The sequence below is a fragment of the Polyodon spathula genome, chromosome 2, assembly GCF_017654505.1.
Source record: "Polyodon spathula isolate WHYD16114869_AA chromosome 2, ASM1765450v1, whole genome shotgun sequence".
Lineage (NCBI taxonomy): Eukaryota > Metazoa > Chordata > Actinopteri > Acipenseriformes > Polyodontidae > Polyodon > Polyodon spathula.
The window spans coordinates 108,969,874-108,984,742 of record NC_054535.1 but is presented as its reverse complement, the minus strand read 5'-3'; the positions used below and the strand labels follow the sequence as shown (position 1 = coordinate 108,984,742).

General features: G+C 45.1%; 1 protein-coding gene across 1 annotated transcript in view; it reads left to right on the top strand.

Moving 5' to 3' along the window:
* The first annotated feature begins 245 nt into the window (after positions 1-245).
* LOC121327399 (dedicator of cytokinesis protein 2-like) overlaps positions 246-14,869 on the top strand; it is a 457,752-nt gene continuing 443,128 nt past the window's right edge. Inside the window, exons 1-5 of the mRNA XM_041271445.1 lie at positions 246-409; positions 8,852-8,935; positions 10,354-10,394; positions 13,476-13,531; positions 14,051-14,147. Coding sequence (XP_041127379.1) covers positions 367-409; positions 8,852-8,935; positions 10,354-10,394; positions 13,476-13,531; positions 14,051-14,147 — 321 coding nt within the window. The 5' untranslated portion in view covers positions 246-366. The remainder of the gene's footprint in view (positions 410-8,851; positions 8,936-10,353; positions 10,395-13,475; positions 13,532-14,050; positions 14,148-14,869) is intronic.

The following is a 14,869-nucleotide window of genomic DNA, read 5'->3' as shown; positions in this document are numbered from 1 at the left end:
AATGTGATACAGAAGTGAATTTATATTTAATAAAGAGATTACCAATGTTCATTCAAATGAGTCAAATTGCTTCCCATTTAGGAGAATATAAACTCTTATCAAATTCATTTTGTATGTGTATTCAAGTTAGGATTGACTGTTGGGGATGTTGAACTGTGACTGGATTCCGTCTGCACCTCTGCAGAGAAGATTAGCTTTTAAGGAACAAACAAGATTTTGCACAGCAGTGTTCGGCATACGTGACCAATAGGAGAGCGGCTTGAGAGCTTGACAGAAGGAACAGAAGTATACGAGAGCTGCAAGGTATTACTGAGTACAGCCAGTGCAGCAATCTGCACCAAAACCAGCTCAGGGCACCTGTAAAACATGTCTTGTTGGGCACGTACCAGTGAGGAGAAGTATGGAGTGGGTAAGTCATCACTTTTGGCATTTATAATCCGCAGTGTTTCATTTCCTTATACAGAGTGAAGGTGCATTTCTAGTAAACAGCACAGCGCTCAAGCTGAAGCAATGTTGCAAGGGTTTCCTGAGCTGTCATCTACTCATAAACAGACACTGTAGTTGCACGGTAACGTTACAGCACTTTTAAGCAAAGGAATTTAAATCTATTCAGATCATTACAACACAGCAGCACAAGACATTAGGGTTAAGAAGAACATAACTGTTTTTTTTTTAATTATCAGCATACAGTAACTCTACTCCAGCTATGTGATAAAGTGTATAGATATGCAAAACCTGTTAACATTTGAAAGTGTTATTAGCTCAAATGTAGTTACTGTCTGTGTGAAGTTACAGATGATTTCCTTGTAAGAAGCATGTATACCAAATCAGGAGAGAAGGAGAAAATGCTTTGCACTGAATGTCACTTCCACCAGTATTGTATCTATGTAAAATAATCCTCTTTGAACCAGATTGTCACTGGTTTTCATCAGGTGTCTACTCATCTGGAGATTTACAATACTCAGGGAGAGACATTCAGCAGAAGACCTTTCCCTAGTTACTCGGCGCCTGTGCAATGTCACACAGCTGATTAATGAAAACAACTGTGCTGAAAAGACTTTGCAGGAAATCACACAGAACAGGAGAGTGCAGAGGTTTGTTCTCGACTCTGCGTGTCCAGTGTCCAGTTCTGAGCATCTCACCAGCACGAGGGTCTGCACATTATTCAATTCAGTGTCCAGTTCTGAGCATCTCACCAGCACAAGGGTCTGCATATTATTGACTTCAGTGTCCAGTTCAGAGCATCTCACCAGCACGAGGGTCTGCACATTATTCAATTCAGTGTGCGGTTCAGAGCGTCTCACCAGCACGAGGGTCTGCACATTATTCACTTCAGTGTGCGGTTCAGAGCGTCTCACCAGCACAAGGGTCTGCACATTATTCACTTCAGTGTGCGGTTCAGAGCGTCTCACCAGCACGAGGGTCTGCACATTATTCACTTCAGTGTGCGGTTCAGAGCGTCTCACCAGCACGAGGGTCTGCACATTATTCACTTCAGTGTGCGGTTCAGAGCGTCTCACCAGCACGAGGGTCTGCACATTATTCACTTCAGTGTGCGGTTCAGAGCGTCTCACCAGCACGAGGGTCTGCACATTATTCACTTCAGTGTGCGGTTCAGAGCGTCTCACCAGCACGAGGGTCTGCACATTATTCACTTCAGTGTGCGGTTCAGAGCGTCTCACCAGCACGAGGGTCTGCACATTATTCACTTCAGTGTCCGGTTCAGAGCGTCTCACCAGCACGAGGGTCTGCACATTATTCAATTCAGTGTGCGGTTCAGAGCGTCTCACCAGCGCGAGGGTCTGCACATTATTCACTTCAGTGTGCAGTTCAGAGCGTCTCACCAGCACGAGGGTCTGCACATTATTCACTTCAGTGTCCGGTTCAGAGCGTCTCACCAGCACGAGGGTCTGCACATTATTCAATTCAGTGTGCGGTTCAGAGCGTCTCACCAGCGCGAGGGTCTGCACATTATTCAATTCAGTGTGCGGTTCAGAGCGTCTCACCAGCGCGAGGGTCTGCACATTATTATTCAGTGTGCGGTTCAGAGCGTCTCACCAGCACGAGGGTCTGCACATTATTCACTTCAGTGTGCGGTTCAGAGCGTCTCACCAGCACGAGGGTCTGCACATTATTCACTTCAGTGTGCGGTTCAGAGCGTCTCACCAGCACGAGGGTCTGCACATTATTCACTTCAGTGTGCGGTTCAGAGCGTCTCACCAGCACGAGGGTCTGCACATTATTCACTTCAGTGTGCGGTTCAGAGCGTCTCACCAGCACGAGGGTCTGCACATTATTCACTTCAGTGTGCGGTTCAGAGCGTCTCACCAGCGCGAGGGTCTGCACATTATTCAATTCAGTGTGCGGTTCAGAGCGTCTCACCAGCACGAGGGTCTGCACATTATTCACTTCAGTGTGCGGTTCAGAGCGTCTCACCAGCACGAGGGTCTGCACATTATTCACTTCAGTGTGCGGTTCAGAGCGTCTCACCAGCACGAGGGTCTGCACATTATTCACTTCAGTGTGCGGTTCAGAGCGTCTCACCAGCACGAGGGTCTGCACATTATTCAATTCAGTGTGCGGTTCAGAGCGTCTCACCAGCGCGAGGGTCTGCACATTATTCAATTCAGTGTGCGGTTCAGAGCGTCTCACCAGCGCGAGGGTCTGCACATTATTCAATTCAGTGTGCGGTTCAGAGCGTCTCACCAGCGCGAGGGTCTGCACATTATTCAATTCAGTGTGCGGTTCAGAGCGTCTCACCAGCGCGAGGGTCTGCACATTATTCACTTCAGTGTGCGGTTCAGAGCGTCTCACCAGCACGAGGGTCTGCACATTATTCACTTCAGTGTGCGGTTCAGAGCGTCTCACCAGCACGAGGGTCTGCACATTATTCACTTCAGTGTGCGGTTCAGAGCGTCTCACCAGCACGAGGGTCTGCACATTATTCACTTCAGTGTGCGGTTCAGAGCGTCTCACCAGCACGAGGGTCTGCACATTATTCACTTCAGTGTGCGGTTCAGAGCGTCTCACCAGCACGAGGGTCTGCACATTATTCACTTCAGTGTGCGGTTCAGAGCGTCTCACCAGCACGAGGGTCTGCACATTATTCACTTCAGTGTGCGGTTCAGAGCGTCTCACCAGCACGAGGGTCTGCACATTATTCACTTCAGTGTGCGGTTCAGAGCGTCTCACCAGCACGAGGGTCTGCACATTATTCACTTCAGTGTGCGGTTCAGAGCGTCTCACCAGCACGAGGGTCTGCACATTATTCACTTCAGTGTGCGGTTCAGAGCGTCTCACCAGCGCGAGGGTCTGCACATTATTCAATTCAGTGTGCGGTTCAGAGCGTCTCACCAGCGCGAGGGTCTGCACATTATTCACTTCAGTGTGCGGTTCAGAGCGTCTCACCAGCGCGAGGGTCTGCACATTATTCACTTCAGTGTGCGGTTCAGAGCGTCTCACCAGCACGAGGGTCTGCACATTATTCACTTCAGTGTGCGGTTCAGAGCGTCTCACCAGCACGAGGGTCTGCACATTATTCACTTCAGTGTGCGGTTCAGAGCGTCTCACCAGCACGAGGGTCTGCACATTATTCACTTCAGTGTCCGGTTCAGAGCGTCTCACCAGCACGAGGGTCTGCACATTATTCACTTCAGTGTCCGGTTCAGAGCGTCTCACCAGCACGAGGGTCTGCACATTATTCACTTCAGTGTGCGGTTCAGAGCGTCTCACCAGCACGAGGGTCTGCACATTATTCGCTTCCTTGCTGAACTTGTGTTAGTACTCCCAGGGGGGCAGGGGTATGCATTAAACTCTGCAGGGCAGAACTTTGTGTTGTTTTCTTTTTAAACCAACAGACCTGCTATTATTACTCTTCTTTTATACATTTAAAAGCAAACTTGCAATAAATATAATTTACTCTCTAGGTGAAATGACCAAGACAGTGCAAGACAGTCTGAAAGGAAGGACCAATGAGAGATTTCTTGAAGCGAGTGTAGTTCCAAAAGCATGGAAACCCCAGTGAAGTTTCTCAAGTTACAGTTTATCATGTTTCATGACGGATACAGTTTGATACACAACTGGTCATTTACAATCTATGTGCCATAAAGAGCTTGTTTTTTTAATACCTCATATATGTGGAAGGACACAGTCTCTGCTATGCCACTTATTTTTCAACGTCTCTCTCACTGTACACAATGATGTCTTGTTAAAGACTGTGTTTTTGTTTTCACTTCCCTGCTCAGCATGGGGCCAGGTTCTCATTAAAAAGGTAGTGTGTAAAGTAACCCCCCCCCCCATCCCCACTTCCCTAAACCACGGTCTCTCGGTCCCTGAATATAAAAGCTTTTCCGACCATCAGGGAGGTTTTTTGTTGGTTTTTCGTGTTGCGAGCAAAAATCAAATATAGCCAGGAAGGATGAGAGCAGTCGCAAAACATTAGGTTACTTACTGTAATCCTGGTTCCCTGAAAGAGAATACCACCCACAATGACATTAGGTATGGGATATGCATACCCATTGGTTAGGTATTGCTGAGCTCTCTATACCAGAGCTGCTGATAGGCCCCTTTCTGGGATGATGCACTCGGTCCCACCCACCGAGGGAATAAAACTGTCGTCCAAGGAAGCCATTTCTCTTTTTCCATTGAACCCGTGAGGGTGACTGATGTGACCTCGCGGTTAGTGGTCATCTTCTCTTTCAGGGAACCAAGGTTACGATAAGTAACCTAACATTCCCTTTCAATTTGAAGACAACCACCAATGACATTATGTATGGGATAATGTATACCAGAGCCGTTGCAAGGGAGAAGGAATGGCAGCATATGAGGGACGCGCTAGCACTGTCTAACCAAGGGTTTAGTGGTGTGAACTTACACCCTCAAGGATCCTCATGCCTAATGAAGGCAGGGCAGGGTCTACCACATTAAGGCGGTAGAACCTGGAGAAGGTATGCAGCGTAGCCCAGCTAGCCGCGGTACAAATATTAGACAACGAGGCCCCTCTGAAGAGCGCCCAAGATGTAACCAACCCTCTAGTGGAGTGTGTGGGCGGCAAGCCAGCACCATTATACGCAGTTGAGACTGTGTCCACGATAGATGCTGCTAGGGAGGGGCTGTCCTAGGGTCCGTGTCCCATGACAGACAATTGGTCAGATTGATGCAGAGCTCTTGTCCTATGCACGTAGCATCTAATGCCCGCACTGGGCAGAGGAAATTCAATCTCTCATTCTCCGTTCAAGCAAACGGAGGTGGATGGAAGGACTCCAGTTCCACAGACTGATTAATGTGGAAGGCTGTGATCACCTTGGGGAGGAAAGCAGGGTTGGTGCGCAGAGACACCCTGCTGCCATCCTCCCAAATACGCATGCAGGAGCTGTGCACAGACAGCGCCTGCAGCTCACAGACCCGTTTAGGTGATAGTCACAAGGAAGGCTGTCTTCCTAGACAGGTACTTCAAGTCTATAGATTGTATGGGCTCAAATGGGTCCTTCGTGAGAGCCTCCAGTACAATATTAAAGCTCCATTCGTGGAGAACAGTCCTCCTGGGAGGGCGTAATCGCCAAGCACCTTTAAGAAATCGGGTAGCCAAGAAATGCGCCTTTAAAGTGGAAGGTGACCTACCAGCATCAAGCAATTCTTGCAGAAACTGTAAGATGACTGGCATAGGACATGATATTGGGTCATGGCATTGTCTCTGCAGAGGCGAAGAGATCGACCAGTGCCTTCCTGAACCATTCCCAAATGTGCTCCACTATCTGAGGGTGGAATCGCAACTCTGACGGATGCAGATCGTTCCTGGAGAGGAGGTCCGCTGCCCAGTTCACCGCTCCGGAAATGTGCACCACACATAGGAACAGCAAGTTCCTGTGAGTCCATGTCAATAGCCTGAAGGCCATGCGATGCAACCCTGGGGACCGTAGTCCACATGGTGGTTGACATACACCACCACTGTCATGTTGTCCGTCCGGATCAACACATGTGTACCACTCAGCACCAGGAGGAAGTGATGGAGAACAAGGGAGACCGCTTGCAACTCCGACATATTTAAGTGCAGGGATGTCCAGCGGTCTGGCTAGGATCCGTGTACTCCTCTAACTTCCCAGATCGCCCTCCCAACCCAAGTTGGAGGTGCCTGTCGTCACCACTTGGCGGTTTAACACTACCCCCATTCACACACCTTCGCACAGGTGAGAGGTCATTCTCCACCAGCTTAGGTCTGCCAAGCATGCATGAGACACAGTCAGCCTATGGTGTCTGTTGCGTTTGGTGTTGAGGTGGAAAACATTGAGCCACGCTTGTAGCAGGTGCATGCGAAGCAGACATAGGAGGGTGATCTGCAATCCCTGTTGGAAAAGGGAAAGGCAACCCTCTGCAGCTCTGTCGACTGACAAGTATGCATGCATCGTACTAGAGTCCAGCTGGAGCCCCATGTATGTCGTGCTCTGCACCGGTGTAAGCCGACTCTTTGCATCATTGATGGTGAGGCATAGCCTCGCCAGATTCTCTGTCATGACTGGCGTGTGGGCCACTGCGCCCTCTCTTGTCTGGGAACAGATCAACCAGTCATCGAGATAGTTTATTACTCTGATCCCCTGCAGTCGCAGGGGGTCCAGGATATCATCCATGCACTTTGAGAACCTACGAGGAGCTAGAGAGAGGCCGAATGGTAGCACAAAAAACTTGTAAACGCTTCCTTGAAAACAGAAATGGAGATACTTCCTGTGCTCTGGACGAATGGGAATGTGGAAGTACACGTTCAGTAAGTCCACGATGGTAAGCCAGTCACCCGGCCGTATGGACTGGAGAATGTGACGGTGCGTCAGCATCTAGAACCTCTTTTCTTTTAAGAACCCATTGAGGAGCTTCAGGTCTAAGATGGGGTGAAAGCCGCTATCTTTTTTTGGGTACTAGAAAATACCTTGAGTAGTACCCCTCTCCGTGGGAGGTGGGGTCTTTGAGACGAATGACTTGCTTGCACAGCAAGGCGCCCATTTCCTTCTGAGGAACCGAGGCCTGGAGAGGGTCTGTTACGAAAGTATTCATGATACCTCGAAAGGGAGGAGGTCCCAAGCGGAACTGAAGTGTATAACTGTTTTGCACGGTAGTGAACACCCACGAGTCTGAGGTGCCACTGTGCCAATACTGTTGTGCTGAAAAGGGAGTCTGAGGCCGCCAGGCTTCAGGGACCTTGCTCTGGCTGCTGAAGCTGTGTCAAGGCAGTTTGGAGTGGTTGTTTAGGGCTGCACAATTGTGCCTGCATTAATCACGTGGTCACGCATACCTGGTCACACACACCTGGTCAACGCATAACGTGCACCAGGGGAACACAAGGGTGGAATCCGCGGTGGGCAAGTTGAAGCAGACAGCAAAACCACGGTAGAAAGATAGTAAGGGGAGAGCACACTGTTTGTTTACAAGGTCCAACTCATCGAGGTGGGCGGGTCTCTGCAGCCATTGAGGTCTATTCAACAGCGGGTATGTGGCAAGGCCTAGCCCCATGGAGCCGGTAAGGGATCTGATCCTGGATCCAGACTCCAATCTGAGCAGCGCTTCATGCTCTTCAAAGACTAAAGTCATGGCTTCCTAATTCCATGACTCAGAAGCAACTGAACACAAATACTTGCCACATGCATCACTCAGGACAACACTGTGCCAACATTTAGACATACAAGGGATGCAATGCTTTGTTATACTTGTGTAACATATTGTATTATTTCAGATAGAATAAGCTACAGCTACAGAAACTGCCCCTCAGCCCCCTCCCCCCACTTTTGAAACCAAAGTTACACCCCTGCTAGGAACACAGCGACATCACAAAGAAGGGATAAACATCCTTTGGCAGCACTATCGATGGCAGACTGCCCCTTGTGTGACTGACAATGTTCAAACATGAAGTTTAACATATTTAATTGGCAAATGAAATTGAAAGTTCAATTGGCAAACAGCTAATTTTACGATTTAACATAAGAATTGACAAATGTACTTTAAAATTAATTTATAAATGTAACAATTAATTAACTTATGAATTGACAAATTAATTAACAAATGAACTATTTAATTTGGACCCTTATAAGTCTCCATACGTATTGTTTGCTATGTGTTAGATGACAGCTGCCCTGCACAGAAAAGAAGAAGCTGAATCATTGAGGTCGAGGGGAGGGGAAATCGCACTTCTGTGTTCTCATTTCATAGGAGCTGCTGTGTGAGAATGGGTTTTGTAAGAGCACACAGCATGCATTCTGTACACAGCCTTCCTCAGATATTTATAAAGCTCAGATTGCTGTGTGTAGTGTGTTCTGTATAAAGGAACCACATTTTACATGTGGTACAGTAATCTGAGCTTTATTAATATAGTATTTGTGAGTGTGAAATGACCCTATATAATGATAAAAGGCAAGCAACAAAAGCTTACCTTATTGCCCCACAAAAACAGTAGGGCAAACAATGTGGTCACTACAGCTTTTACATCTCTTAGATGGTAACTTGCTGAAGAGCAGCTTTTGTTTTGTTTGTATACCCGTACCCTAGAAGGTGTTCTGATGCGGGTGCAAAAGCAACATTTCACAGAGGAACTGGATGCTTCTAACGGCAGACATCTAATGAGAAACTGCATGGAAAACTAATTCAGCCTTTCTTCTTTGCAACTCAGCAGTTTATTGACATTGTCTTTTTCTGATAAAATTGCCTTTGCCTTCAAAATAGGGCCAGTTGTGTATATATCAACTGTATAACCACTGGAATTGCATCTTGCATTTCCAGATCTAACTAATCCCCCCCCCCCCCCCCCTCCTCTCTCTCTCTCTCTCTCTCTCTCTCTCTCTCTCTCTCTCTCTCTCTCTCTCTCTCTACGCAGCGATTTGGAATTTCAAAGGGACCGGCGAAAATCACCTCCCCCTGCAGATTGGGGACACTGTGCATATCCTGGAGCTCAAAGAAGGTAACCTGGCACACAGTAGGATAAAGCTTGACACTCATTTGGTCTTCTGAGTAACTGACACACCATCATCCGTATGGCTTTACGAAACATCTTATCAGCAACAACACAATGGTTGCAGTCTATAATAATTCAATTAATATTCAAACTGTAAACTAGTCCTCTGTAATTACCTAATCACTTTTGATAAAAGCATCTGCTAATATGGCAATAATAATTAGGCCCTCTAACCAATTGTTTTCAGTATTTGCCTTTTTGCTTGTAACAGATCCTGTTGTAGATTGCTGTTACTCCTTTATGGCAGCGGTTCCCAGACTGTTTTTATCCGAGGCCCAGCTTATTCAGCTGAATTAGGCCCTGCTGCCCACTATGAACACTTCTTATATATATTGTGATGGAGTGTACATTCCAGAGCAAACTTGGTCAGCCGAGGGGCCGTGGCTGTAATGAATGCACACTCCATCTGGGTAACGGTTGTGGTGATGGTTTCAAAGAAAACGAAAATAATAAAATGTGAAGACAACATAAACCAACTGGGTAGTAAACAAACTGTGAAATAATGTAATGTGTTTAAAAGTAAAATTACAGTTAATAAATTAATGTAAATGGGTTCCCACAGTTTGATGTGTTAGGTTAAATCACAGACTTGGGTTTATGTTGTTTTGTTGAAAATAAGGTATTGTGTTAGAAAGAATATATGAAGGCTTTAAGACCCAGCAGAGCTTACCTATGTCAGGGGTGAGCATCAATGGGTCTTAATTGTTTAATTATCTAGCAGTTAAAGCTGGTAAAGTTGAGATGGTGGGGGAGGGGAGAACAGAGAGAAGAGATCAAACACTGAGGTAACAGAGGACTTTAAACTGAATGGATAGTTTGTTTCAGGGTAAGCAGAATTAGTCTATCCCTGTTTAGTTTGGTGGGAAAAATAAGTGTTTAGTTTAAGACACAGAAAAGGGTTAGGTTTTGTTTGTTTATTTGATTTTGTTTTTCTAAAATAAATACAACCCACAGAGGGTAACTGTAATACTGTTGTCAGTGTTTGTTTTAAACACACCTGGTAGTGTGTGGAAGACTATACTATACAGTTACAGAGTGCAACCAGAAGCAAGAATTAGTCACAATATATATACATAGAATGCCGTTGCTCCTGCGGCCCACTTGAGACCCACAGATTAGGAACTCCTGCTCTATGGAAGCTCTGTACTCAGTATTTAGTACATGTAATGGGTTAACATCAAGCATACTTTGGGGTTAATTTAACTGAGCAAGCCACAAGTAAGCCAATTCATTCATTGCTGATATTAGAGGAGAAAGTCCTTATCCAGCAAAAACATAATTAAAATAGTGTGCTGAACAACAAATCACAAATAAATGCTTTATCTAAAATAAATAATACTTGGTTTAAAATCCCTCTTCTTTAGGTTGGTACAGAGGATACACACTGAAAAACACTTCAGTCTGGGTAAGAGACCTTTGATATGTTTACTATCATAACATCTTTCCTGCAAGTCCCTTGTGTTTCTTCTATAGACATATGTTTAGTTTTCCAGACAGTACTTTCACCTTGATTCTGGTCGACTTAAAGTGGCTGTAGATAAGAAAATACTTTCAGATGTATTATCTGTCATGCGCTTGACTTTGATCACGCAAATTTAAGACATGACATCTAGTACTACTCTAGGTTCAAGGTTGTTTTCCTTGCCTTCCACGAAGTCTTATACACTTGAACCTCTTAGCTCAGCAGTGTAGTTAGAGGCAGTTCATGTTAAGTCTTAGCAGTGTGTAAGTATTGTGTGCATCAGGGCGCTGCAGATTGCTCAAGCCTCGGCTTTGCTCATCTAATCAGATAACCCCCAGAGCGTAGAGTCAGTTTCCTCCTTTGGTGAAGGCCAGTTCATCAACTCAGAGGTGGAGCTCTCAGTAGCACTGTGACATCTTAGCAGCAGCCAGACCCCTATGGTTTCTGTATCCTTTGTTTTTCTGACGTTCACTCAGTTTCTAATTCATCAGAAGTCTAGAACTGTTAAGGGCCATTATAATTTAGGTTTGTGGCCCCTTTGATTTGCTCGTCCGTTTTCACAGTCTGAACACTGGTTCATTATAAGGGTGCTTGCAGATGCAAATGTACTGTAGCACAATCGTGGTGCTGTTGCTAATTTGTAAAATAAAGTGTGTAAAGCAGGATCTCGTGTGAGGGGTTAACACATGGGGTGCGCCTGCACTGGAGGGGTTAACACATGGGGTGCGCCTGCACTGGAGGGGTTAACACATGGGGTGCGCCTGCACTGGAGGGGTTAACACATGGGGTGCGCCTGCACTGGAGGGGTTAACACATGGGGTGCGCCTGCACTGGAGGGGTTAACACACGGGGTGCGCCTGCACTGGAGGGGTTAACACATGGGGTGCGCCTGCACTGGAGGGGTTAACACATGGGGTGCACCTGCACTGGTGGGGCGTCTTGCTTATTGGGGTCTGCTGGAGCTGGGAGTGCTTCTCCCCTTTCAAGTGTAATCTGCACATAAGAGCATAAAAAAAAATTGGAGGAGGCCACATATTAGCTGGTTGAGCTCGAAACCATGTTTGGTTTTAAAGGATTCCAATAATTTAGCATCAACATGTCTAGGTAACCCATTCCACACCCTCAACACTCTTTATCACCAAGATCAGAGGGAAGAGGGGTTCACTGTGAAATACAGTATACATGTACACTACCAGGAGGTGTGTCCCAATGCTTGTTGTACTTTAGAAACTTGGAGCAGAGTATTCAATGTATATATACAGTGCCATGCACAGGTATTCAGGCCCCTGACCAATTCTCTCATATTACTGAATTACAAATGTTACATTGAAATTTCGTTCTGTTTTGATATTTTATTTTTAAACACTGAAACTCAGAATCAGTTATTGTAAGGTGACATTGGTTTTATGTTGCGAAATATTTTTAAGAAAAATAAAAAACTGAATCTTGTTTGCATAAGTATTCAACCCCCACACATTCATATTTGGTAAAGCCACTTTTTGCTGTAATAACAGCTTTAAGTCTTTTGGGGTAAGTATGTACCAGCTTTGCACACAGTGTCGGAGTGATTTTGGCCCATTCTTCTTAGCAGATTTGTTTCAGGTTGGTTGGACGACACTTGTGGACTGCAATTTTTAAATAGTGCCACAGGTTCTCAATGGGATTGAGATCAAGACTTTGACTGGGCCACTGTTGGACATTTACCTTTTTGTTCTTGAGCCACTCCAATGTTGCTTTAGCCTTGTGCTTGGGATCATTGTCCTGCTGAAAGGTGAATTTCCTCTCAAGCTTCCGTTTTTTAGCAGACTGTAGCAGATTCTCTTGCAGTATTTTCCTGCATTTTGCTCCATCCATTCTTCCTTCAATTGTAACAAGATGCCCAGTCCCTGCTGATGAGAAGCATCCCCACAGCATGATGCTGCCACCACCATACTTCACTGTAGGGATGGTGTCTAGAGGCATGGGTAGTGTTAGGTTTGTGCCACACAAAGCGCTTTGAGTTTTGGCCAAAAAGCTCTATCTTGGTCTCATCTGAACACAAAACCTTTTCCCACATCGCAGCTGGGTCACTCTCATGCTTTCTGGCAAACTCCAGACTTGCTTTCAGATGGTACTTTTTGAGTAATGGCTTCTTTCTTGCCACCCTCCCATACAGGAGGTGTGTTGCAGAGCTCTTGATATGGTTGACTGGTGCACCATTACTCCACTCCCAGCCATTGAACTCTGTAGCTCCTTCAAAGTGATTGTTGGCCTCTCTGTGGCTTCTCTCACAAATCTCCTTCTTGTTTGATCGCTGAGTTTTGAGGGACGGCCTTTTCTTGGCAGTGCCTGGGTGGTGTGATGCAGCTTCCACTTCCTGATTATTGATCCAACTGTGCTCACTGGGATATCCAAACACTTGGATATTATTTTGTACCCTTTCCCTAATCTATGCATTTGTATTACTTTATCTCTAACTTCTGTAGAATGCTCTTTGGTCTTCATTTTCCTTCAGATTCACAACCTTACCAATGATCCTTCAACAGTGGGGTTTTTATTCAGAAAATGTGGCAGCAACTTTAATGGTTCACAGGTGGAGGCCAATGGTAAGGTAATTGTGTCCTCATTAGGGCAATTTCATCGGTGCAAACTGGAAGCTTCCACAGCACAAGGGTTGAATACTTATGCAAGCAAGATATTTCAGTTTTTTATTTTTCTTAAAAATATTTCCCAACATAAAACCAACGTCACCTTACAATAATTGATTGAGAGAATTGGTCAGGGGTCTGAATACTTTTGCAAGACACTGTGTGTATGTGTATATGTATATATATATATATATATATATATATATATATATATATATATATATATATATATATATATATATATATACACACACACACACACACACATATATATATAAATTTCACGTGCAGCATGTGTGTTACGCAGTCCGCAGTCTCTTAGGTATGCTGAAATCTGCAAAATCTGAAAGCACCTTCCTGTCTAAACTCAGCTCTCTCAAACCTTTGTTTTTTTCAGGGCATATTCCCCATATCCTTTATCAAAGTGAAGAAAGCCAGAGTGGAGATGAGAGAGTAGGTGATAAAACAGCTTGAAGACATTACAAACCTACATTCAATATATATATACTTTATTTTTACTTAAGGGCCTGATTTTCAGAAATATTAGTATAGATCTGACTTGTTTTGTCTTTCAACTTGAATTCAATTTTCTTCATATGTTAACGTAAATATGCAACAGTTGCGATTTTTTAATTTATTTTTTGTTCCAGAGCTTTAGTTTTCCTGCGATTTACTCAATGTAAGTTACCAAGCTTGGAATATCAGCCCCTTTGTAAGATATTGCAGTGTATTGGTACTGATAGTTGAAGGATGAAGCTCAGTTTTTACTTTAAGAAAGTGAAATAAAGGCTGCGATCAACACCAACATTAAGTATCTCAGAAGACAGCTTCATATTTCATATAGTACAGCTTCACACAATGCACTCCTCAACCCACCAGATCCGCTTTTAATGATCATGTTTAACACAATCTGTGTTGGTGTGTTTACCCCTGCCATGGCTCTCTATGGAAACCTCACTGTCTTTGTTCCAGCGGTCGAGAGACGATCGTATCGTCTGAGTTACCGATGGTGCAGGAGATCACCACCACCCTGAGGGAGTGGGCCCACAACTGGAGACAGGTCTACTTGGTAAGGAAACAGTCACCTTCCACCCCTTCTCCCTTCTTGCCCACTTCTTCCCAACCATCCTTCCATCCCATCATCCTTCCATCCCTCCCTCCATCCTTCCTACCTCCATTGTTCCATCCCTCCATCATTCCTACCTCCATCCTTCCACCCCTCCATTCTTCCATCCCCTTATCCTTCCTACTGGCTTTTTTCCATCCTTCATCCCTCAACCCTTCCTACTACCTCTTTCCTACCTCCATCCCTCCACCCTTCATACCTCCATGTCACAAAGACGGTTGCAGTGGGTGACGTCAGACCAGAAACAGGAACCAACACAAAATAAACAGAGATGTGGAGTTTGGTGAAGCTGAGCGATTGTTTTCGCTCTGCATTTAATAAATGAACAGACAGAAAATAAAAGGTTGTAAGACAAAGAAAACACAGGACACAGCACTTTAGCCAAAATAAAGAGACAAACAAAACGGAGTACACAGACAAAAACTATGAGCTGATATTATTATTTACTATCACTATTATTACCTCTGTCTCCAATCCTGTTCTCCACTCACCGAACACACAACCCTTAGTGAATGAAAACATGCTGCTTTTATGCAGCCGTAGCGAGACTCAATTGCTAATCAATCATTTAATTGGAGTCTCGGTACAACTGCACGTGAATTAGTAAGTGCAATTCCCGTGCTCGCATATTATTATGTTTTACCTGCACGCAAAGTGCTGTGCAA